The sequence below is a fragment of the Choloepus didactylus genome, chromosome 3, assembly GCF_015220235.1.
Source record: "Choloepus didactylus isolate mChoDid1 chromosome 3, mChoDid1.pri, whole genome shotgun sequence".
Classification (NCBI taxonomy): domain Eukaryota; kingdom Metazoa; phylum Chordata; class Mammalia; order Pilosa; family Megalonychidae; genus Choloepus; species Choloepus didactylus.
This window is the reverse complement of record NC_051309.1, coordinates 201350434-201375606: the sequence shown is the minus strand read 5'-3', so window position 1 is coordinate 201375606 and position 25173 is coordinate 201350434. Positions and strand designations below refer to the sequence as shown.

Genomic DNA, 25173 nt, shown 5'->3' with positions numbered 1-25173 from the left:
CAAGTCAATAAATTTTTGTCCTCCTACAAGTTATACTCTTCCCTCCCTGCTTCGCATTCTACAAATGCAGACGACTGCATTGCTCCTAGACAGTGGTCATCTGTTCCAACCAGAGTTGGGTAGGAGGGAGACAGATGTAACTCTCCATCAATTGAAAGTACAAGTCACATAAACAGGACATAATTGTTTACAATCCAATTAATTATCTGGGCAAATCTTTTTATCATAGAAACCTAAGAAGTAAAATAAGGTAAAGCAAGCACCAGACATTCTCAAAAAAAAAAAAAAAATTAGCAATCAGTGGTTATACACACAATTTGTGGGAAAGCAGTTTCTAGGGAATAGGTGCGCTATATTTTGTGCATATAAAATTTATGTTTTTGATGTTCAATTTGGGAGAAAGGGGTCGTTATTTTAAATACCATAGATAACTGGCCTAAACATTTCAAGAGAGTAAAGTTGGATGTTCACATCTGTAAGTGAACTTTCTTTTTCTCACAAGAAGGGGCTGAGGAGTCTCTTAGGTTCTTAGACCACCCAGAAGGTGGATCTACTCACACAGCCAAGTTACAGATTGTTTGTTTTCACAAATGGATCGATTTATAATATAGTACAGCTTTTTTGGTCTCCCATGATATAAAATGATTGTTTTTATCAAAGGACACATCTTATGCCAGTTTATCCTTTGGCACTCAATCCTTTTCCCCCTTTCACCCTTCCCTCTTTCCTATTCAGAGAATAATCTTCTTTTCCTGACACTGAGGATCAAGATCATTGTAACTGAGAATGCTATATGGACTTGGGTACCAACATAGGAACTGCTAGTGTATTCTTAATTTTTGCATACTTTAACATAAAAAAGTGTATTACTTTAATATAAATTACATTACCCTTTGAAATTTTTGGAAGAAATGTTTACCATTGAATGCAGTCCTTTCCAGGTTAAAACAAATGTAGTAGAAATGTCTATGTGAATAAAAAATAAATTTAATTTTGTTCTGACAAGGACAGTGTCTCCCTGTAAGCACTGGTTCATACATTCATAGCATTTATACATTCCACGGGTATCTATTAAGCACACAATGTATTATTGTGTGTGGAAGGTACTGTGGGATGTTCTAGAATGACTTAGACATTCTACCCCCTGAGAATCTCACAAATCAGTAGACATGTACACAAATTACCACGACACAACCTGACCAAGATTCCACAAGAGAGAGGAGACATCAGGAGTAGAGAGTACCTGTGGGAAAGGCATTGTGGGATAGTGGAAGAGCCTAAACTATAAAGTTAGACCCAGATGAGAATTTCAGAGTTTCACTGTGTGACCTACTTGGGTTTCTTATAGTTTCTGCGTATCGGTTTTCTGATCTTAAATTACCATTTTGTATGTCTTGTTCTATAATGCTTTCAAATGTTTTTATTCTTAACATAAAAAACATATCAGAGCCATATCTTGGTTCCCTATGTCTCCCACATTAATTTAGGACATTATAAATATTTTATCTGTGTTTAAAATTTTTTTCCAAATGTGTCCAAATAACAGGTTGATGTGAGTAATTGGAATCATCAGAGGCATTCCTCAGAAATACAAATTCTCTGGTTCCTCTCCTAAAGATTCTGATTCCATATATCTGGAGTGGAATCTGAACATGTTTACTATCATAAGGGCCACAGGTGATTCCTATGATCAGGCAGTTTTGAAATAATGGGGCAAAGTGATTTACTATAGCACTATTTCTAATTGTCTCTCTAGAAGTTTTCACATTTGATACCCTAATGAACCTAATAATAATCCATAGAAAAAAATCTATGCCTCATTTTAGCTCTCTCCTCTCCTTATTTAGCAAAACAGAGTAACAAAAAACTGTGCAATATGTAAAGTAACTCATTAGCCTAGAAATAACATAGTCTTATGATTCAACAGATAATTTAACTTTAAATTACCAGGCCAATGTGGTGGCCATTTTATGATCACTAGCCTAGCTCAACTTGAGAACCTGAAAGAGGTAAAGGCTCATGTATTCTCCTTTCCTCTCATCCCTCCTCTACATTAACTTTTCTTCTCATTGACTCCCATCTTGGAGGTTCCAGGAGAGCAATTGCTAGCTTAAATGCAAAATCAGAGGTGGGTTCTGGCCATCACCATCGCCCACCTTTCCTACTTAACATCTGAAACACCTGGTGACATAATTATACAGCTGCTCCTAACTTAGCAAGAAGTCACAGGTTATTTAGGCACCCTGCTTCCTATGAAAAATAGGGGCCGTCTTCCTATCCAGCCTGTCTTATAGAGTTGTTGTAACCATCAAAGGTATGAGTAAGAGCTTTGCAAATGTAATATTTTGCATAAATATAGCATGGTATTAGTAATTTTAATATTAATATTGTTAAAGAAATTTAGTAATGTTCAATATCTAAGTACAGGACACCAGATACCTCTATTTAAAATCTGTATAGATATGCACACACACAATCCTATCTCCCACTCATCCTAACCAGGGCTAAAATATAATGTTAGGCTTTTCTAAATCTCAGGATTGAGTGTTATATAACTTAAATCTATTTAAGTATATTAGAAAATCTAGGTGATGTCTTCAAAGCAAACACATTGAGTCATGCTTTCTCGTGTTTCCACCCAAAGAAAAGCATTCTGATCTTAGAAGTTGAAATAAAGCACTGGTTTTGATAAACTGTGTCTAGAGAAAATTAAAAGTTTAAGATTATTTTTATCCCTACAAGTCACATTTGGGTTGGAAACTTTTGTTCTTCTAACAGTGCTGGGTCTGGGAGGATTTCTAAATGGAAAATGGTCATGAAATGCCTATCAAAGGCTTAGAAATAATAGTCTCCAGTTGTCTTCACCCAGCTTCTCTCAACTGTTCCCACTGGAAAATGATCATGATCAACACAATGAGACAAAGTAAATAAAGTGAGTACAATAGCATTTTAGTGATGCAACTGAAGATCTAGGACACAAGAATTTAAGATTTTAGCAATTTTATTTATTTAGATGAATTTTGGGGCTCCCACACAGTTAAATGAAATAGACAGCTAGAATAAACAAATAGGAAAAAAAGTGAATTAATGACTGATCCTCAAGTAAAACATTAGGAATAGTCTACTTTATTCCTGGAGCAGTTTGGTTTTAAGTCATGTACTGTGTATTATTCTACTTTAAATAGTGGGAACTTCCAAATATAGCAATGATAGGTTGACTTTAGCAGCCATAATCTTTCGGTGTGTAGGGAGTAGCTCTTTTTATTTTATAAGCTCTGTTTTAAATGACCTTTTCACTTATTTTTTAATCAATGAATAATTCCAAACTCTGGGGTACACAGTACGAAGCATTAGAAATAGACATAATATTGAACCTGCCCTTAAGACCCTCATGTCTAGTTGGGAAGAAAGACAATACACAAGTAAATAAAGACAAAAAAATTGTGGTAAGTGCCATGAAGGAAATGAACATGGTGTAATGCTGGAGAATGATGGAGGTGGGGCTGGAGAAACTACTTTGGATGGTCGGGAAAGTCTCTCTGAGAATGTAAGAATTATACCTATACCTTAAGAAGAAAAGGAGCAACTAGGTGAAGAGCGAAGGGAAGCATTTCAGGCAGAAAGAACCGCATGTGTAGAGTCCCTGAGAAGGGGCCTATTTGAAGGACTCAACAGAAATCAGAGTGGCTAGAGCACAGTGGATGAGGGGGAGTGGTAATGGTGTAAAATTATGTTAAAAAGTAGAGAGGGCCAAATGATATGAGGCCTTTTAGGTAGTGGAAAGTAGTTGGGACTTAGAAAAATTGGGAGTGAGTTTAGTGATCAAAAGAATCTAAATACTCAACATAGTAATAACTTCAAATTTGCTATTTTAAAACGTTTAGCAACCATATTTTTTCCATATCCTTAACTGTTCCCTTCCTACCCCCCACTCCCAAAAATTGTCTCTTGCAGACAGCATATTATTGGGTCTCACTTTTTTACCTAGTTCAACAATCTGTTTCTAACTAGTGTGTTTAAACCATTTACGTTTAATGTAATTTACATTTAATGTAATTACTGATAAGAGTTGACTAAAATCTACCATCTTGAGAGTTGTTTTCTATTTTTTCCATCTGTTCTTTGTTCATGGAGAAGGGAGTATGGGTGAATGCAAACTTCCCTTGTGTCTGTGGTTCCCAGGGGTTCTATATTCTCATGCTAACTCATAGTTAGCCTTAGAAATTCACTAATAATTTTATCTAAACTCTTCTTAACAGCTAGTATGATGTCTATCTTTTCCTCTCAAGCTCTGATACAAGTGAGCTTGTGCTCACATGTCTTTCCTTGGAGGTGTCTGTTTTTCCTTAAATATCAGACTGGTTAGTTGCCCTGAGACTTCAGCTCTCTAAAGAGTTCAAGAAAAGCTATAATCTTTTTATATTATCTGGTTTCTTCTTGTTAATGCAAGAGCAATGCTCTTTCCAGCTTTCTACATCTAAGGTACACCCCCATGTGAGTTTTAAAGATGATAAATTATAACTGTACAAAAGTTCTAGTGCTGAATAGAAGGTCCTGGGCCATTTTTAAAGAAAACTAAAACATAAATTACTTCATTTAAAACAAAGAAAATATGATTCATACAGGGAGATGTGGAAGATGTTTTTAAAAAAGAGAGTAAGATGCCATGATAGATGAAATGTGGTAAGAAAACATTTAATGAGATGGGAAAATAGAGTTAAAAACAACTGATCAATTAAAAGATCTTTTAAGTTATATTTAAGATCTCATGCCCAGTGAAACATTGCAGATGTCACCAAGTTGAACTACAAAGTCAGGCACAAAACTCTGGATACTGCAAAATGTGAGTTTTTAAGTGACGCCATGATTTCTTCCAGGTTTCTCCAGGAAGCAAGGCAGAAGCTGCCAACCTGTGTCCCGGAGATGTTATCCTGGCTATTGATGGCTACGGTACAGAGTCCATGACTCATGCTGATGCACAGGACAGGATTAAGGCAGCAGCACATCAGCTGTGTCTCAGAATCGACAGGTGCTCCTTAATTAACGGTGTTTAAATTTGATCTGTTTTGCAGGAGAGCCTGAACCAGAACTATAAATGGTTTCATCCTCCCAGTGCAAAGGAGTGTCACAGGACTTAGAATTTTGACTGACTTTTTTATATATCAGCCACTGATCTGCTCTTTACTGGAGTCAATCTAGTAATTGTTGAAAAACTATTTCTGAAAGCAGTTCTCTGGGAAACAGAATGATGAAAGAAGCTGACGGTTTTTTGTTTTGTTTTTTTTTCTTTACTAACCCTGATGACTATGAAAATAGAACCATTAAAGGTATTGACCACAAAGGCCCTGCACGCAATGGCTAGTTGTACTGCTTTTCTAAATGTGGTAGAGAAAGGAATGGACTTCAGAAATTTTCATAAAAGAACCTCTTGACTTGCCAAAATGTGACAGTGCTAGCAATTGGTTGCTAATATCTTGTATGTCATTGACTGTTTTGTACAGAAGTCAGCCCAGAAGAATCTTACAGGATGTGAGAGTGCATGCACACATGAGTGTGTTAGATACTGAGCCATCTCTGACCAAAAAGAATATTAGGAAAGAGAACCTGTTCTCTTGCCAACAGAACATTAATCTGGAATTGAATCATGAAAATAATAATTTGTTATAGTGGTTATTATGTGCATTTATCCTATTGCTATTATATTCAGATTGATCCTAATTTTCCCTGCTGTGGGACAGAAGACACAATGAATCAGCCAATCTGCCATTTCATGGGGTGAAATTGACTCTGTTCATAACCTGTGTTCCTGCCAAGCACGCAGGTCCTTAGGAGCCACACAGTCCCAAACAGAAGCCCGAGAACAGTTGGACAAAGCACATTTCCTTGATGCCAGTGGCAAATCCATCTGGCAAATCATCCACTTTCTCCTGTGGTAGCCTGGGTAGGACAGGGAAGAAGTAGGGAGTTTACCTTGTGGTCATTCTTCCAGAATTTCTCCCTCCTGTAGTGTTTCCCACATGCATTGAACACCTAGTTTCTCCAGAAACTGCACACAATCCTCCAGGCAATTTTGATCCATTTCAGTTTCCCCCAAAGGACACAAAAACATAAGGCTAATTGGATGGGAGAACAAGGAATAGTGCTTTTGCTTAAATTATCAAGAGGATTGCTTGTATTTTCAACCACATAAGGGCAAATTAAATTGTAATAAAACTAGAAGTGCCATTAGAATCTGGAATTTACAAACTTTATTTTATTTACAGGGCAGAAACTCGCCTGTGGTCTCCACAGGTATCTGAAGATGGAAAGGCTCACCCTTTCAAAGTCAACTTAGAATCAGAACCTCAGGTATGGACTTTAGAGTAAATGATATTCATATTATATGCCCGTTTAAATGATGTGGATGCTTTCCAAAAGGAAGAAGTGGCAGATATAAAAATTGGGGCACACCCCTGATGAGGAAACAGTTGTCTGTCTTTCCTCTGTGAGATTAATTTATATTATCCATGTTTTCTCATGTCAAGAAAAAAAAGAAGCTTGCCTAGGCAAACATCTTGGTAAAAGACAAACATGATAAAAACAAAAATATATATAAATAATAGGGGTGGGGGGATAAAGGACATGGGATGTTTGGGTTTTTTTATTTTTATATTTTCTATTTTTTTTAATTCTTGGAGTAATGAAAGTGTTCTAAAATTGATCGTGGTGATGAATGCACAACTATATGATGATACTGTGAGCCACTGATTGTATACTTTGGATGGATTATTTAGTGTATATCTGTATCTCAATAAAATTGCATTAAAAAAGACAAATATGTTCTCATCAGAAAGAATTTAGCTATATCTACATATAACCAACTTAGTTTTCATTTTTTTATGATGGATTTCTGACAAATGAATGTGAGGTAATCTAGGAAGTTTAAGTTGTCAAAAAACAAACAAACCAAAAAATAGGGGCTACCATTTGAAACAGGTGTCCATAATCAAATAGTTGTTGTGAACTTCAAGCCCTCAAAGTCTTCATCCAGATCTTATTTTATATCCTTCCTTAATTCTCAATTCTGGAATTCTACAATTAAAATCTACTCTATGAAAAGAGTTTCGCATGATGTTAACATGATTTTCTGCCCTTGCAGATGAATTACAAAAGATGAAGTATTTTCCCTTGAGGCAACTCTACCTAATAAACTAAATTAATCTAATAATCTGATCCTTATCTGAAGTCTGCTTTCAAAAGTTCCAGTAAACTGAAATTAAACCAAATCTTCATTGTGATATACAAAAAATCTAATTAACAAAAGATTTTAGAGCTCCTTTCCAATCAGAAGCTCCCCAAGTGTGGAGATAAAGAGTTACAAATGAATATCCCTTTTCAACATAAACCTCCTTTTTCTTAGCACATTGCATTGCTCAGAGAGATACGTAAGTAGCTCTCATTATTCTTAGTGCTGGGAGGCTCCCACTAGTTTGTGATCACAAAGTTTCCTGGTGTTTCTCAGCAGTGAGCTGGAAACCAGGAAGGACTTTCTCATTACTATTACAAGTGCCATTACAAATTTCTTTGGATTAAAGCCTTATTTTCAGCTAAAATGCAATCTCTCCAGGAGAAGAGACATTCTGAGTAATTGAATCTTTAGAAGGAATGGGTTTATTAGATCCTTGTCCTAGATTTCTAACTACAGGAAAGGAAGAGTCTGAAGCTAAAAAACCCCTGAGAGCAATAAAAGGAGAAAACAGGGAGTGAGCAGGACACAGACTATTCATGAAAGCAGAAACCACGTTTGTTCTGTCGCTCTGAATCCCCCAGGGCATGGCACAGAGCAGCACTCAACAAATAACTGAATAATGAAATAAATGGAAGGAATGGGAGGGCCTGAAGATAAACTGTGCATTTTTTAACGCTGCCCAGGACCAATCCTGGGCACCAGCTTTCAGAATGGTTTTCTACCCGCAGCTGTTGAGTTGTAAAAGTGATCATGAAATTTCAGTGGGATATAGGTAGGTAAGAGTTTCATTCTTCAGGATATCAACAAGCAAAAGATGAAACGTAAGGGGGCTGGTAATAAATGTAGCGAGAAGGACTCTGAATGCTGGTGTTGCCACTCACCCTGGCATACTAGGTGGGTAATGAATAACAACACCTCTGATCAGCATTTTCTCTGATAGAAGAAATAGGTGGAAAAAGAAGGAAACTAAAGTTCTCAAGGCAGGGCTGTCACTTTGTAGTAAAGGCACAAGCCTATCTGCTTCCTCTCGCCCTTGTCAGCCGATCACTTAGAGGCAACAGATGAGGGGAAAAAGACTGTGGAGTGCTTTAAAAGAAAAAAAAAAAAAAAAGACTTATCTGCATGCCTTTATTGACCACCCAGCCTCTTATCATCATTAAGACAAACTGGGTGGAATTCTGTATTTCCTTTCCCACACACAGTCCACATCGAAGATTGTACTGCAGTCTTTGGCAAATCATTTTTCCATTCAAATTTTCTCCAAATTCATAAACCTGATTTTATCAATGTGAGACGCTAAGATATGTGGCCAATTAGACAGATTTGACCAAAGTACCAACACCTCAGTGATCCCTATTCATGACTGCATCTCCCACCCAAGGTTAAAGGTGATTCAGAAAGATTTATTAGGTGAGCTTAAACCTAATGATAAGAGCCTGTGCTTTGCTAAAATCTCTCCAGAATTGGAGCTTAAGGGCAATTCTCTCGGTAGTAGCTCTAGGAGAGGTACTATGTATATTAATTTATCCTTATTTATGACTATGGTTATTCCATGTATTGGATTTTTAAGGATAATCCTAATTTTAAATACTATGGCCTCTTATCAGTCATGGATTAGCTCATGTGTCCTGTATTTTAGGATTAGACAATATGGATATTTATAATACTGCAAATGGGGAAAAGATAGGGAAGGAGATAGTTTAAAAAAATAGAGCGAAGGGAGTTAAAGGGCCACAGTGGTCAATCAGAGGGAGCCTTGGAACATTCCATTCATTGAAGTCATGACTAATTCTCACTGGCATCCTCTCCAGGAGGCTGGTATCTGAAGGACTCAGAGTTAAGAACAATTTCAGCTCTTCCCTGAATGGGCCAAAGATTCCTACTTCTTGGGAGGTTCTCAGGCCAGATTTCTGCCTGACCAGTTCACTTAACTTGGTACCTCAGGACAAACATTCCCTACACAAAACAACAGCTATATTTCAGGACAACTTTGGCTATACGAAAACCCTCACATAAACTAGAACAAAATGTAGTGATAAAAATCAAAACAGCAAATTTTAACCTGGAAACAGCATGTATTATTTTATTATTATTATTAAGACAAAGCCATACAACAAGATATCTTTTTAAAGCAATGAAAGCTTTGCAAATAAAGCAATATTCTGGACAACAAAGCTGTGTCAGTCTAAGAAATGAAAGTCATTAGTGTATCATGCTTAAGATGCCATTGTAGATGAAATGCTGCTGAGCAATACAGGATTTGAATTCTTGTTTCTCAACCGGAATACAAGATTTATTGCAAGTTATGTGACCTTTGCAACTAGAATAAAATACTCTTTTTCATTTTAAGAGTTATAAATATTTGTTGCAGAAAAAGGACTATATCCTAGCACCCTAGCCCAGCCACAACTAAAATGTTAATACATTTATTTCCATCTTTTTTTCCTATGCCTAGGTTTGGGTTGGGGGGAGTTTTTCTTGTCCAGCTATGGAAATTATTTATTTAAAGTAATTACTTAAACTGGAAGGTAGCCTGCATAAAACAAGCTTTCTATTCCCCATTTCCAAAACTCATCCCCAAGGAGACATGGAAAACACTTGGAACAGATCACCGAAGAAAAAAATGTTTTTAAGGGTGACTTTATTTTTCATTTGAGGGGTGAGCATGATAAGGGGTATGACTGTCTACAAATTCCAAACATGGTGGAATCCAATTATTTTCCTTAGTGTGGTTGATCAAATATTTTATTACTTGGAATGGTTTGTTTCCCTCATCCTCCTGCCATTTTTTCTTCTAAATGTATGTAGACTTGTTAATCAACCAGGCTGCTTCTGGTTGTTTCACACATCTACAGGTCAAATCTTTATCTGTGGACAACTTGTCCAAGTAAGAAATTGAAAGGTGAACTGTCTTTGAATGTTGTCGTTACTGAGGTCATTCCAAGGACGACAGAGATTGTCATCAAAGCTGCATTCTCCCCAATGTCAGCAGAGCCCTGTCACTTGGTTTTTATTCTGGCAGCTCTAGCATTTCATTGATTCAAAATAATATTCCTTAATATAAGCTCCTAACCTTTAAAAACAGTGTTTTAAAAATACATTAATTAATTGGAATGATTACTTATTAAATTCCTAAAAGATAAGAATCATTTGGATGGTTTTTGTCTGGGTAGAATAAACACAAGAGCTGGACTGTATTAACTGCTATATAAATTTTTTCCTAGTGTTTATGTTTTCTGGGAAAAGTGGAAAGGACTTAAATTGGAACATCAAACCGCTAGTTGTTTTTGTCTTTTGATTCTGTTTGACCATCAACAATGATGTAAGATTTGGATAGAATGTTCACTCTGATGCCATACTTAAATTTCCTGTTTACTTTTGGTGTATACCCTTCATTGTGCTTTTTGGAATGACTCTAGCAGCCCATAAACTAATGCTTTGCGAAGCCTAAATACAAATGTTTGATGCCATTATTAGAAATACTTCCCTATATGATCTGAGTAGGAATGAGAAGTCCAGATTTGTAATGTTTGTAATATATAACCAAACTAAAAATAGCAAAGCAAAGGCTTGGAGCTGATTGACTTATATGCTGCTCTTTGGGGATACTACTGGTGATTATTAGTTCACAGACACAACTCTAAGAGAAATTGCCTCTTTTACAGAATAATCACCATCCATGTTTTTTGTACCATTTTGAAGATAAGAAGAAATAAGGGCAGAGAACTTTTTTCTCCATGAAGTCATCATATTATGTTAACTAATTTTTGTAAATTCTATTCTATTTACAAAGATCTCTAAGGCAGGCCATACTTTGATAAAAAACAAAATGAAACAAAACAAAACACTAAGTTCCAGAGAACACAAGTCGTTCAGGCTGGCTTGATTCACTCTTCCAATTAGCCTGAGAGATTTATAATCCACCGAAGCTAAATGATAAACCTATTAGCCAACTGTCTTCTTTCATATGGAAAGACTAATGTTGGCTTGAGTCGTGGCCATTGTCATTATTTATACTCATTTCCAGTTCACTTTTTTCATGCCATAAAAATGACTAATCATAATGGGTAACCTTAAACACAGCCAATACAACTGCATTTTTAAATCACCTACTATAATCAGATTCTATTACTATATAAATGTTTGACTACACAAGTTGTTCTCATGTTCTACAATTTGGCACTTTTCTAAAGCCACATTTGATTGTTTCAGTTATTTTGCTATCGAACAGCAGCAATTGTGTAATCACCCAAACACTCCTGAGCAGTGAGCCAGTATTATGGTGAAAATAAAATAGAACCAACAAGGTATCAGTCAGTTCAATCACACTGGAGAATCACGGGCTCAATTTTATTCAACACAGACCTTCCATTCAAGTTCAAGAGGCTGATAAAATGTGCTATCCAAGGTTGATGAGAGAAAAGTTGCTCTTTACCACATCTCAGATTTTTAGGTGCTGTGAGATTTGAGGTACAGGGAGGCAAAACTCAACAGGCAAGCATCTGAAGCTGTATACCCTGTCAAAACCATCCCCCAACTCCCTGCCACCAAAAAAAATAAAAAATAAAAATTGTTCTTTGCTAATAGAAGTAGATGGTGGGATAGGTTGTGTGTGATGAGGGCCTGCCCAGGAGAAACAAAAGAAAGCATTTTGCAGCTTGGGTCCCTGCTTTTTTTTTTTTTTTTTTTAAATAAAAACTGTCTCTTTCCATCAACATTTCAAATAGTATAAATGTTTGTACTATTTGAAATCTGTGTGAAATACTCATGGCATATTTACAAAAGTGAGTGAAGTTTATGTGAATGTGAGAGTGAAAATATTTTTATAAAGAGTTGTCTTATTAATTCTGCCAAATGGAAAGATTCAGAAAGAAAACTGGATTGTGTACATTTTATCATTACCTTTTGGTTTTCTTCTGTTGCTTAGAAGGAGAAAAAAATTTCATGGCTTTAGAAATATATAAATCTATATAAAACCTGGAGAATGTGAGCCTTATATTAAAAAAATTAAAAATATACATTTTTAGATGAGTCAAGCATATTTCAGATTTGGGGTTTAGGACTCTGATATTTGGTCCTTTTTCCCAAACAGTAGGGTGAACATCCTTTTGTGAAACATTGTATGTTAGCTATTGCTGAAGCACTGGCTTTAGTTTTAATGGGACTCAAATAAATATGAAGAGTTCTTCAAACACATAACACGAAACCATCATAATTTTTTTAAAAGGGTTTTCAGTAAATGTTATTACTGCTTTTATAAGAAAAAGAGAGTCCTTTATCAATTTTTTCTAAAATAAGGTTACCACTTATTCCAAGTTAAGAATTCGTTATTGTAGGTATCAAGAAAAAACAGACTTTTTACTTGATCATTTAAAATAATTCAGTATAATCATAAGCGCTCAATCCATGTCTATGTTTCATTTCCCCATTTTTTTAAATGGGGCAATTTTATCAAGACATTAATATAAGAAAAAACACATGTAAGTTCAGCTTGAGAAATCTTAAGAATAGTAATTTTTATTAAGTCCAAAATCTCATTTGTGACACAAAATCTCTGTGTCACGAACTATGCTGCAGAAACCGGTAAGGGGGCAGAAAAGACACACAATGTTTGAATTACTCTGCACTATTTTAAATAAGGTCAATTCCTTTGCACCTTCACATTTAATAGATGAATCTAGCACATATAAATGTTAAAAAAAAAAATCGTAGCAAGGTTTCTGCCCCTCTCCTTCTTTAACTTCGCCATTAATCTCCTGCGGGTAAAGATGCCTTTATTAACAACGCGATGCTGTTGGTTTTGCTCATTAGCGGCTTCGTTGTGCACTCTGTGGCTCTGTGTATTTTGTCTGCCATTGTACAGGAATTCAAACCCATTGGTACCGCGCACAACAGAAGGGCCCAGCCTTTTGTTGCAGCAGCAAACATTGATGACAAAAGACAGGTAGTGAGCGCTTCCTATAACTCACCCATTGGGCTCTATTCAACGAGCAATATCCAAGATGCGCTCCACGGACAGCTGCGCGGACTCATTCCTAGCTCACCTCAAAAGTAAGTACCGGGTTCTCCGTTTCCGCCGCAATGCTCTCACAGCGACGGGACGGGTCCTTTTCCTCTCTAAAGTCCAGCTCTTGCTGTTTCTTGTTTACTTTCCTGAAGGTACTGTCAGGGTTTTATTTTAAAGACAAGCATCTAGAACCTGGTTCCGGAGCCCAATCGGCCAGTTCCTGAATAGTTAGTGAATAGATTGTTAAAAAGAAGAAATCACTCTGGTTCCATCCTCTCCCTTCTTAGTCATGTCAGTATTTGGTGGTAAATAACCCTCTCTGTAAAATTACCATTTGTTTAATTTTTATCTTTAAAAATATGCCTCTTCCACTGAGGGACTTTTGTAACCCTTTGTCTTTACAGGATGTGAACTACTTTGAACACAAGCACAATCTTCGGCCCAAACCTTTCATAGTCCCAGGCCGAAGCAGGTCATAAACTCTGAGATTGTGAAGTTTGAAGTGCATGCTTCTTTAATAAGTTCTTACTAATCACCAAGGAAAGTAACTTTGAGGTGTTTGGAGTGACTTTTTCGTTTTGAAACTTATTTCAAAAGCAAAATAAACAAACTCACTTAGCAGAGGATGGTACCCAAATGGCCTCTATTTCCAAGGGTAAATATGGATGAGATTACAGAGCTGTGAAACTTCAGGTCCTCACCACGTATATTTGTAACTAATATCCCTGCCACTCTGGGGATCCCATCCAGAACACAGTGACCTTTGAGCCAGGCAGACATGCTCTACCAGGTCAGGAGAAGTCCAGCCAGTAGGAGCTAAAAAGGCAACCAGCCCCTGTGAGAAGTAACAGGCAGGTGGAGCACCAGTGGAAAAGTGGGTGTAGCTTTATATATTTGACAGACTCTGGTCATCCCCCTCAGCACCTGCCCCTCATTGCACCCTTAGAACCCACTGGGAAATCCCACTAATTACTAGCTCTTGCATGAAAATAAATTTGCATTCTTACCGGTATTTGCAAAGGAAGAGAAGCCACTCAAAGAGGAAATTTTCCACTTGGGGGAAAATCAGTATAAAGAAAAAGTTGATAGGGAGTGAAATATGTTGGTTACCCTCATGGAGAACAGTGAACAAATTGGAATAATAATGAGTAAGCACTTAATTGTTGTCTGTCAATCAGAAAAACAGTCGTCTTCAGATGATCTTCTCTAGGAATTGAACCTCCAACATAAGAGGGTAGAAATTAATGCCGTGAATTGCAACATCAGGTCATTGTGACTTCAGGAAACCTCAAACCCATCCCTCTGACCTCAGCTAAATCAATCGCCCAGAGGAAGGAAGTTGGTGGTTAGACTGGATTGACCCAAACTGGTTAGGAACACTGAATAATGATCTACATCAGTTGTCCCAAACTGTGGCCCTTCCCTAGGTGGAATCAATTCTCAGACATGTTTATTTTTGTTTAAAAGAAAAAATTAAGCGCTTTTAAGGGGGCTTGCCCTCTCTAGCTTGTCAAAATTCCTGTCATAGCTAATTGTATGACACCTGGCCTTTTTCATAAAAGCATGACCTGACCCTCCTGGCCTCTGCAGACATCTGAGCTTATGACCCCTGCTGTGGATGGGCAGTCATCATTTGATAATGCTATTTCCATTTTCAGATCTTTCCATAAGCCAGAGTCGGGGTGGAGGATTGCCTCAAAATAAGCCAGACAATTTTTGTGATATCAGACCCAGAAAAGAGCACAATGGAAAGAGCAGGAGAATGATGCTAAGGGGGCAGTGGCTACCAAATATATCCTCCCCACTAGAATGTAACTCAGTACCCGCAGGGAACTTGTCTGATTGGTTCAACATTAGATCTCCAGCATCTAGAACTGTGGCTGGTACAGGGTAAGTCCTCAACAAATGTTCATTGAAAAAAGGAATAGAATCCTTAGAGAAACTAAAACTATTTCCTGAGGGAGTGGCAATTAGAAGCAGAAGCAATTACCCCTCCCACATACTTGCAACTCTGCCCAATCTCTTTTTACTCCTCCTTATTTGTTCCCATTCTGTTTTCCTCTGCATCTTCGCCTTATTTCTCCACGGTCAAAAGCTTCCCCATCCCAACCCAGCCTCAATAACATAAGAACAATGGGTTAAAAATTCAAGTGCTATTTTACTCTTGAATAAATACATATACAGCTTCACAAAGAACCATAGTAAAATTAATATACTTGTACTTTTTGAGGTTAGCACTAACTTGAGCTACAGGACTGCAGGAGGCTGAAATAAAATGATCAATTAGAGTAACATATCTTTGGAGAAGCCCGATAACATTTAATTTTATAAAAATTCAAGGAAAGTCAAAGAGACCCCAATATATAATCTGCTTCTTTTATATTTTCATTTTAATTAAATATGGTGATAATAATATTATATCATAATTGTATCATGTGAAGGTGCCTTTTTAAATATACCTGAGTTTGGAAGACAAGAGGGGAGGGACAGGGATAAGGAGTTTTGCTTAAAAAACAGAAACCAGTATGTAAATCTTAAACAATTATAAAAATGTTTCTACTATCCTTCCTTTCTTCCTGTGCCTCCTCACTTCTGCTCTTGATCTCACCAAACAATTCTTCAAGGTGGAATGTTGAGAGTCTATGTACCACCCTGTAACTATACTATTAATGAACAATTTACTCTTTCCTTTAATTGGAAATTGGAGATACTAAATTAGTGACATATTAATCTCCCTGGGATTTTGGTACTAGCTATGAGTCTTTTAAATATCTCATCATAATTGATGCAGTATTAAAAGATAAGTATTTTGAATGCAAATTTGTAAACTTTTAAAGCCATAGCTATAATCAAAGATATATACAAAGTATTTTATAGATCCAATATATAAAATACAATCCTGTGAGTGGTTTTGGACAACTCACTTCCAGTAGCATCTCTAAAAAAATGTCTGTACACACTCCATGGAAATTAGTTCCATCAGGGAATTAACTGAGCACTTCATCAGCCTCACAGGTAACCTTGCCAAGTCACTAAGTCAACCTCAAGAAATCTCATTATTAACCTACCTTTCCAGTCACCAGGAATGGGTCATGAGGACTCAATGATATCCACAGTGACTAGAGTCCATGAAAACTATTTTTTTTAAAGCATCAGTTCAAGAGATAGTTTTGATTTGTAAATGCTAATTCTTGTTTACTCAGGGTTTATTTCCTATCTATTCAGTAGACATCAGGCCCTCAATAGAGCGATCAAGAAATGAAGGAAATAGAAGACATAACCCTTGCTTCAATAAAATTAGAGACACAAACATGCACATATATGAGAATACTAATAACAGAAAAAGACTACTAATTACAACTATAAAACAAGATATAACTATAAGTTCTAAATTGATCACAGTTTTACCCACCAATAAACAGTTCCAGACAAGTAATCCAGAGACTCAGGCCCTAGTCACAAGCCCTTTGACATCTCTCAAAGAATTATGACTTTCATTTGTGTGGGATTTGTACAGCCTGCACTTATATTTCATTGAATCCATGTTAAGTGAGAAGAAAGTGGATTCTTGGGGTACTGTCTCCTACACTATGCGTGGCACATAGCAGGGTCAGACCAGTTACCGATGTTTGCTGAATGGCTTCACATTTTGAACCAAAGTCTCCCAAGATTTAACTCAGGGTTTCCAATCCCTAAACCACAATTTTGTAAGCTTCGTTAAACTTAGGTCACATCATTATGATTGTGGTTAAACTGTACCCAATCTGAAATTTTACTTTTATTCTTTTTATCAGGCAAAGTCAATTTCAGGAGCCAATGTATTGTCAAGCTTGCAAAAATAGGGAATAGGCCACTTGACATATTTGTATGTGATCTAACCAATTTACAGATTGAGTTTTAAACAAGTTCTAAACAGCCAAGAAGGAAAGGAGAAAGCCCATGTTTGGCCTGCCTGATTTAGGCTGTGTGGGTGATAGAATTGGATACCACCAGACAAAGTATTTTAAAAATCCATTTAGCGGATTAAACTGGTTGCCCAGTTTAATCAGGCCATTTGCCAATAATGATGAAGTCAACAAAACCACTGCCTTTTTGGTTTTTGCTATCTATATGTGGCTGAGGTCAGCATTAGCAACCTTACAGAGCAAATACAGATATGTGATCACACTTTAGATCTAGGAGAATATTGACCTTGAGGTAAACAAACTAAATCCATTCTCTGTCTTGAGTTTACGGCAACACTAACTGGCAGGAATGGCAGATGTTTACACTAATACTAATACTTTTGGATTTGTCTTAAAGAACTGCTTTTTTTAAATCTCAACTCCATTTTCTCATAAAAGCATCTCTCGTGCTGCATTAAAAAGCACATAGAAAAATGACTTTTTGTTCATCGGCATATCTATGATGACTGGCCTCCTGTCCAGTTTCATAGAGTATATGAACCTTCCCCAGTTGCTTTTAAATTTGCATGACTGGCATTTCTTATGCTTTAATGATAATTATCCTTCAATTTTTCCTTAAAAGGAAATGAGAAATATGCATGAAGGTTTATGTGTTTCCAGAATTTTGCTTGAAATAGTGACATGTAAAAGAAATGTCACTTAGTCCTAGAGAGTATGTAAGAGTCAGAGATCACCTAATTAGCTTCTCATCATTTATTTCAAGGTGACAAGCATTTATTGGCTATTTCTAGAGCCTGTATTAAACCACTTACCAGTTTTTAAAAGCCTAGTCACAAAAATTAAAGAATGAAAATAGAACAAATAACAACAATAAAGCATTTACAAAGTAGCCTTTAAACAATCTCAACCACATAACCTACAGTTACCAATGACTATTCAATTAAAGCTCAACTACATTTCTGAAACAGTCTTTTTATTTTGAAAATTTTAGCCCAAATATTTGACTCAATCTTTATGTTGCATATCAGTTCCTTGTTTGTAAAGAGCAATTAATTAATAGCTTAATTTTAAATATTGCACTTCAGAAATGTAAAAGAATATCAAGCCAATGTAATTTCTATGCATCATTTGCCTGTAACATTGTCAAGTTTAAAATTATTTGGTCTATTTTAAAAATGCAAGATAGTTGCATCTTTTTCTACTTACTTTTTATATCACTTTTTACATTTATTTAACTCTCAATTTATATATTGCCTAGTAGAACAGAGCCAAAAAATGCATTATCACCTGTTCCTTTTCATTTTGTTAAACTTTTTTTTTGTAAACATCTTTTCTTCTTTAAAATAAATTCTAGCCAGAAATAAACATCTCATTTTAATTTGCTGTATTTCACCTCTTACTTTTTGTCTTCACTTCCTTTTAACCTCTCTGTACTTGTTCTTTGTGTTCTGTCTGGATGTCTGGTTCCTCGTGTCCTCTCTGTGTGACGTGGTCATTAACACAGTGGATGCAGCACTCCCTCCGGTATTGACGGTGGCAGTGGACGTAGCACCCCCTCTTCTGTCAGTACTCTTAGTACGATTTGCCCAGGCGACTTGAAAGTTGCTGCTAAGCTGGCCCCTAACATTCCTTTGGAAATGGAACTTCCTGGTGTGAAGATTGTACATGCTCAGTTTAATACACCTATGCAGTTGTACTCAGATGACAATATTATGGAAACACTTCAGGGTCAGGTTTCAACAGCTCTAGGGGAAACACCCTCGATGAGGTAATACGAATCTTTTTGAACCCTCGGCATATTAACTAAACACTTGGGCAATGTCAAGTTCGCGGGTGTCTTGTAACATTGTCTTAATTGAAAGAAAGCTATGTGGCAAACTTAAAAGAAAAAAATACTAATGGTTTATTGCAAAAATCTAGGCCTGATAAAGGTGATTTGAGGAATTAACTAAGTAGAGCTGTATGCAATCGATAGCAGTAAAATGAAATCATGTAAGGATCAAATGCATATGTCATTTGAAAGCTACAATGTACTTTACAAGTGCCCAGCATAATACTTCTCAAAAGCAATTTAATGAGTAGTATACACTTTATCTCTTCTCTGGGGTTCAAAAATGGGGAACGGGTTTGGAAGTTCAAAGCAGTTTTATAAGAGATACCTCCTCTCCTGATGACATCTTGTGGAGAGGTAATTATTTTTCCATTTAAAATTTTTGCTGCGGCTAAAGATTTTTAAGTGAATGCCTCAGGCTATCAGGGTAGATATTTAATTTCCATTGGTCTCTATTTTTACTAATTTCTTCTTTATTATGAATATTTGTTCAAGTTACTTTTGCCATCAAGTTTTCTCAATTAAAAAAATTATTATAAGATAAAATCTTATTACTTCTTTGAGTATCACAGCATCACTTTTTTATGATGCCTGAGAGTGCTGTGTTACAATAGTTTAGTAAAGATATCACTGGGGTTGAATACATAGAGCTAATAATAGCATAATATACCCTAAAAGCATTTTTCAAACAATTTCAGATCTGTAAAATAATTATCTTCAAATATGATATAGGTAATAAAAATCTGTGCAGATAGCAATTACCTTTTCTAGACAATGCAATAAATGACTTAAAGTAATAAAGCATTTAGTACCTCACATGTAGTATTATATTTTTATTTTTCATCAGGAATATATTTGTAGAAAGTATATTAAAATAAAGCCATTGTCATTATTATAAATCATCTGTTATGTAGCCTATTTTAAATATATAGTGTAGTCAATATACCAGACTTTTATTGGAACATTTCTACATTATGTGCTTTTAAACACTGACAAGTTGAATTTCTTCAGTTTACAAGCAAAATGGTACCTTTGTTATTTCTGGGAGTTAACAAAGCAAGGTGACCTTAAAAAGAAAATTAGATCATATGCTCTTAGTTTAATGTCAGAAACGAATCTGAATTTTATTGACAATTTTTTGACTGAGAATAATCAAATTGGTCTCACTCCTGCAGTTTCTATCTCATGTATGTTGCCTTTTTTTCTGAAAACAGTTAATTTTATTCACTTCTATAATATATTACAAATCTTTTTTTTTTTTTTCAACTTCCATTTCCTAACAATCACCTTGTAGTTGCCCTCCAAAGTATTTTGCCAAATGGAGAATCATTTCTGTGACTCCCAGGTTGATTACTCAATGACATTTTTAAGGCAACCCAGGTGAATTCCCTTTATATTTTTAGCTGTAATAGGGATTAACTTGGAAATATTAAAACTCTGTTTAGGGGTTTCTGTAAATATAATGGTTACTGCTTATCAATGCTTTGTGGCACTCGCACCTCCTGGGCGTCACGACGCCCCTGACGATGGTTGGCCCGCCTTGCCTGTGTTTCAGTGAATCCACAGCCTCCGTGCCCCCCCAGTCTGATGTGTACCGGATGCTCCATGACAATCGGGATGAGCCCACCCAGCCGCGCCAGTCAGGCTCCTTTAGAGTGCTCCAGGAATTAGTAAACGACGGTGAGTCCCCATTCATGTTCATAGAGGCTGTTGGAGGAGTAGGGAAAGGGGGGATAGCAAACAGGCTGGATTTTAATGTGTAACTAAAATGAATCTTTTCTGAGTGTTCAGGTTTGCTAATGCTGCCAGAATGCAAAATACCAGAAATGGATTGGTTTTTATAAAGGGGGTTTATTTGGTTACAAAGTTACAGCCATAATAGTGTCCAAGCTAAGGCATCAGCAATCGGGTACCTTCACTGGAGGATGGCCAATAGTGTCTGGAAAACCTCTGTTAGCTGGGAAGGCACGTGGCTAGCATCTGCTTGCTCCCAGTTTGCCTGTCAAAATGACGTTCTCCCAGAAGTTTCTCTCTTGGCCTCTGGGGGTATTCTCTTAGTTTCTCCCAGGCAAACTCTGGACTAGCAAAAGTCTACTTTCAATGGCCATCTCCAAAATGTCTGTCTCTGCTGCAGCTGCTCTGAGGTCCTTCTGTTTGTGAGATTTATAGGGCTCCAGCAAACTAAGGAAGACCTAGGCTGAGCAGGTGGGGCCACACCTCCATGGAAACATTCAATCAGAGGTCACACCCTAACCAAAGGTGTCACTCACAGTTGGGTGGGTCACATCTCCTTGGAAACAACCTAATCCCAGTATCCCACGAGATTGGATTAAAAGACCATGGCTTTTTCTTGGGGGACATAATATATCCAAACTGGCATACTGAAGTTTTGGGTGATGCCTGTTTAGGAAAGGACCTTCCAGGAAGTGTCCAAGTGGCCACCAACTGAAACCAGAAGGAAAAGGGCACCAAAGACAAATTCAAAGTACTCCAGGGTAGGCTCGGCTGATGAATCCTAAGATAGAGTTTAAAATGGACATTGTAAAATCTCTTACCCTTTCCACAACACTCCAGGTTGTGTTTTGATCATCATCATCAAAACATGAAACAATAACAATGTATGTCCAAACACTGTGCCAAGAACTTTGCATATAATATCTCATTTCATCCTCACAACAGCTCAAGGAGGTAGGAACTATTATTTTCCCGACTCAACAAATGAAACTGAGGCATAACAAGGGTGAACTTGTCTAAGTTCACACAGCCAGTGAGAAGCAGAACTGGGTTTCCAGCCCACTCCTGCTAACACTCTAATGCTTTTCCACCTCCAAAAGATTTATACTGTACTTTAAAAGTTGCACAAAAAATGCAAAATGCTCACTGCTGCCTTGAGCATTTTGTAGCAGCTCCCTCCAACAACAGCAAAAATTTTTTAAATAATTCCTTTTTTTAAGATCCTATATTCAGGACAAAGATTCTTATTCTTAAATTGGTCCTGCTCCTTTTGAAATGATAGTGCTGATGCAACTTAAGAATTCCTTAAGTTAAAGTACACACCTTAAAATAGAAGCAAAGTACAAACTATTGCCAGCTGTTCTCTTGCCATAAATGGAAGCACTTTGTTTTTCAGATGACCGTCCTGCTGGAACTCGGAGTGTGAGAGCTCCAGTTACAAAAGTCCATGGTGGCGCTGGTGGCGCACAGAAGATGCCACTCTGTGACAAATGCGGGAGTGGCATTGTGTAAGTTTCATTTTTAGCCTAGGAATTCCCTGTAAACAGTGGTGTCAGTTCTCTATTTCCTCTACTTTCAGATTTTTTATGTAAAAGGCTGTTATGAAAAACTTAAATTTTGTTTCATCTACTTGAAATATAATTCCTACATCTGACATATTTTGGCCAGTATTCTCTAGATGTACCCTAAAATTTGCATATAGTGTGAATCAGCGATCTTGGTGTATCATTTCAGTTATATTCTCATGAAATAGAAGTAGCCCAAAAATAAAATAAAAATTTCTTCCCCAAATCATAACTTTCACTTCAGAAAGCCCTTCTTTTTTAATGTATAGTCTGTGACTACTTCCTTTTCATATAAACCCAGGGGAACAAGGCTGGGGGTTGTCAGATTGTTAATTAAAACACATTCTCTTTACCTAGTTTCTTAAGTTGCACAAATGTTAAAATATAATTTCTTTAAAATGCTGTCACCTTCATTTCAAGGGACTTTAGGTTTAAAGAGCCACATGTGCTAGTTCAGATCTTCCAGTGAACCAGATCACTTTAATCTCTCCATCACACATGTCCCACATGGCCACTTCACCCATCTTTTTATTCTGTTCCTCTACCACTGGCTCACACATCCAGGCTCCATCTGTCCAGTTATCCAAGATACATCCCAGGAGGGCAGTGGGAGATCAGCCCGGATATAGGAAAGGATGGAATGTGGGACAGAAAGGAAAAGCAGGGCAGGGAGTTTGGAAGCAGAGAACCTTAGTAAAATGCGACAGTTTATAATTTTGCCAAAAGCAATTATTGCTCCTAAATTGGAATATATTATTTTGGCAGAAGAGGCAAATCCTCCCACCTTGTGGAAATTCCATCTCTGCTCTTTGATATCTTTTTTCTGTGCTCCGTAGAATAAAGACTGGATCCCCGAAATAGAAAACAACTGGAAGGACTTCTAGTTATGAAGACAACAATCTTGGTCAAAATCAGAATCCTTTGCAGAGAGGTGTTTGTCTTGTCTTTATAATGTCTCCCTCTTTCAAAGAAACAAGGGAGAAATATCATGAAGTGGGATCCTACAATTCTTTCTATAAACTTCTCATTTAAAAACCTGAAAAATATTCACAGGTGACATCAAAGAGAAACACGGATGGTTGATTATGGTTATCTTGGATCTGCCTGACAATGACAGGGCTCCCCAGATGTGCAGTTTTACAGCTGGAGGCCCTTGTTTCCTGACTGTGAGGCAATACCACCTGCCCTTATCTGTAGTGTTTTCTCACTTTGTATCATGTTTTTGGTTTTGTGATTTTCACTTGACCTCATTTCTTCCCACAGGGGTGCTGTCGTGAAGGCCCGGGATAAGTACCGGCACCCAGAGTGCTTCGTGTGTGCTGACTGCAACCTCAACCTCAAACAAAAGGGCTACTTCTTCATAGAGGGAGAGCTATACTGCGAAACTCACGCAAGAGCCCGCACGCGGCCCCCAGAGGGCTATGACACGGTTACTCTTTACCCCAAAGCTTAAGTCTTACCCACACAGGAACATGCACGCACTCACCCGCATTTACACAGGAAGACATTGACAGCTTTGGGCAGAAATACAGCAAACCATCGTCAACCCCAAATCTAAAGCCAGGGCTTGAGCAAGTTTGTCTTATGTTCATTGAGGAAAAGGAATGGGAGGCAAATGCCTGCTATATGACAAAAAAAATACATTTGGCTATGTTTTGCAACTCTTTTTATCTTTGGGGCTAGCAAAAGCTTAGTGACATTTAAAGCCATAATTTTTTGTATGTCGTACTCCACAATTTACATTTATATCATGACCATCAAACATGTAAGCATCAAGATACTTTGGGGAGTCTGTCTTTCCTTAACAAATTGATTGTGCAATCATAGTGAATACCAGATAACACTCATGTATTCTTAATACAATCTGCAGCTGCCTGTTTTAACTAGTATAGTGCATGTCAGAGAGAAATTCCCTGGATTTCTTTAGTTTCATATTCAAAAAGTTATACCGCTAGGTGCAACATGCATAATAAATACGTAAAACATTTTAAAAATACCTAATGAAGTGGCACTCAATTAATTCAGATAAAATCAACATTCCAATGAGAGAGCTCAATTGTGTCTTGGCATTTACACCAACCACTCAGATATTGTAAGAAACATCAGTGGCTTTTTTAGTTCCTATGGCTCATTTACACTTTCCCAATGTCTGCTGATAGGAAGGGCATTTAAATTTGCTAGTTAAAGGCAATTCAGCCTCTTTCAGATTAAAACAGTTTCTTTTGCTTTAAAATAGCCTCATTGAATGTAAGTGTCTCTTTCCGTTAAATATGCAAATTCAGGGGTCAAACAGAGCTGTTTCTCAGTGCACAAAAGGTTCACTGCTGCCTCCTCCTTCTGCCCAGGATGGTTTCTACAGGAAGAGACAGTTTAAGAGACCTCCTGAGGAAGGAGGAGCAGAGGAGGAGAACTACAAGGGGCTGCTTGTATCCATTGCTGAAATTAATGGTTTCATTTGTGGTCTGTTTTCTCAGCAAGGTTGGAGCCAGGCAATAACCCCAACTCCATCACCACCTCCAAAAGTTTCGGCTCAGCCTTCCCTGGACTCATGGATTGTTTACACCTCAGACACGAACTCCATCTGACCCTTGGCCCAGGCAGTCTGCCGTGTAGGCCCAGCTTTGGGTCACCTGGCCTGTCACTATGGTGGCCCCATGGCAATGCCCCTTGAGTTGCATCTCACACCTGGGGACACATAGGAGCTTCTGAAACTGCCCCCTTCAAGTAGCAACCTTGGGGGCCCAGCAGGGTGGGGAGGTGAGGACTATCTCAGGCCCTCTGCCCCTCCACCTCTCCACACTGTCATCTCTACCCTACCGCAACTGCTGCCCATTGGCCTGGGGCAAGTGTTCTCCTCCCAGGGTCCCAAATGGGAAGTGGGACACAAGTTTGGTTGCCCTAGG

At 37.4% G+C, this 25173-nt stretch overlaps 1 protein-coding gene across 2 annotated transcripts in view; it reads left to right on the top strand.

The window, feature by feature from the left end:
• PDLIM3 (PDZ and LIM domain 3) overlaps positions 1-24266 on the top strand; it is a 28283-nt gene extending 4017 nt beyond the window's left edge. Inside the window, exons 2-8 of one of the 2 annotated variants that reach the window (XM_037831131.1) lie at positions 4878-5029; positions 6264-6348; positions 13640-13707; positions 18645-18908; positions 20527-20651; positions 22102-22213; positions 23534-24266. In XM_037831131.1, the coding sequence (XP_037687059.1) occupies positions 4878-5029; positions 6264-6348; positions 13640-13707; positions 18645-18908; positions 20527-20651; positions 22102-22213; positions 23534-23723 (996 nt within the window). In that variant the 3' untranslated portion in view covers positions 23724-24266. Of the gene's footprint in view, positions 1-4877; positions 5030-6263; positions 6349-13091; positions 13280-13639; positions 13708-18644; positions 18909-20526; positions 20652-22101; positions 22214-23533 lie in introns of both variants that reach the window. The other variant, XM_037831130.1, reaches the window with a different exon arrangement.
• Positions 24267-25173: the final 907 nt, after the last annotated feature.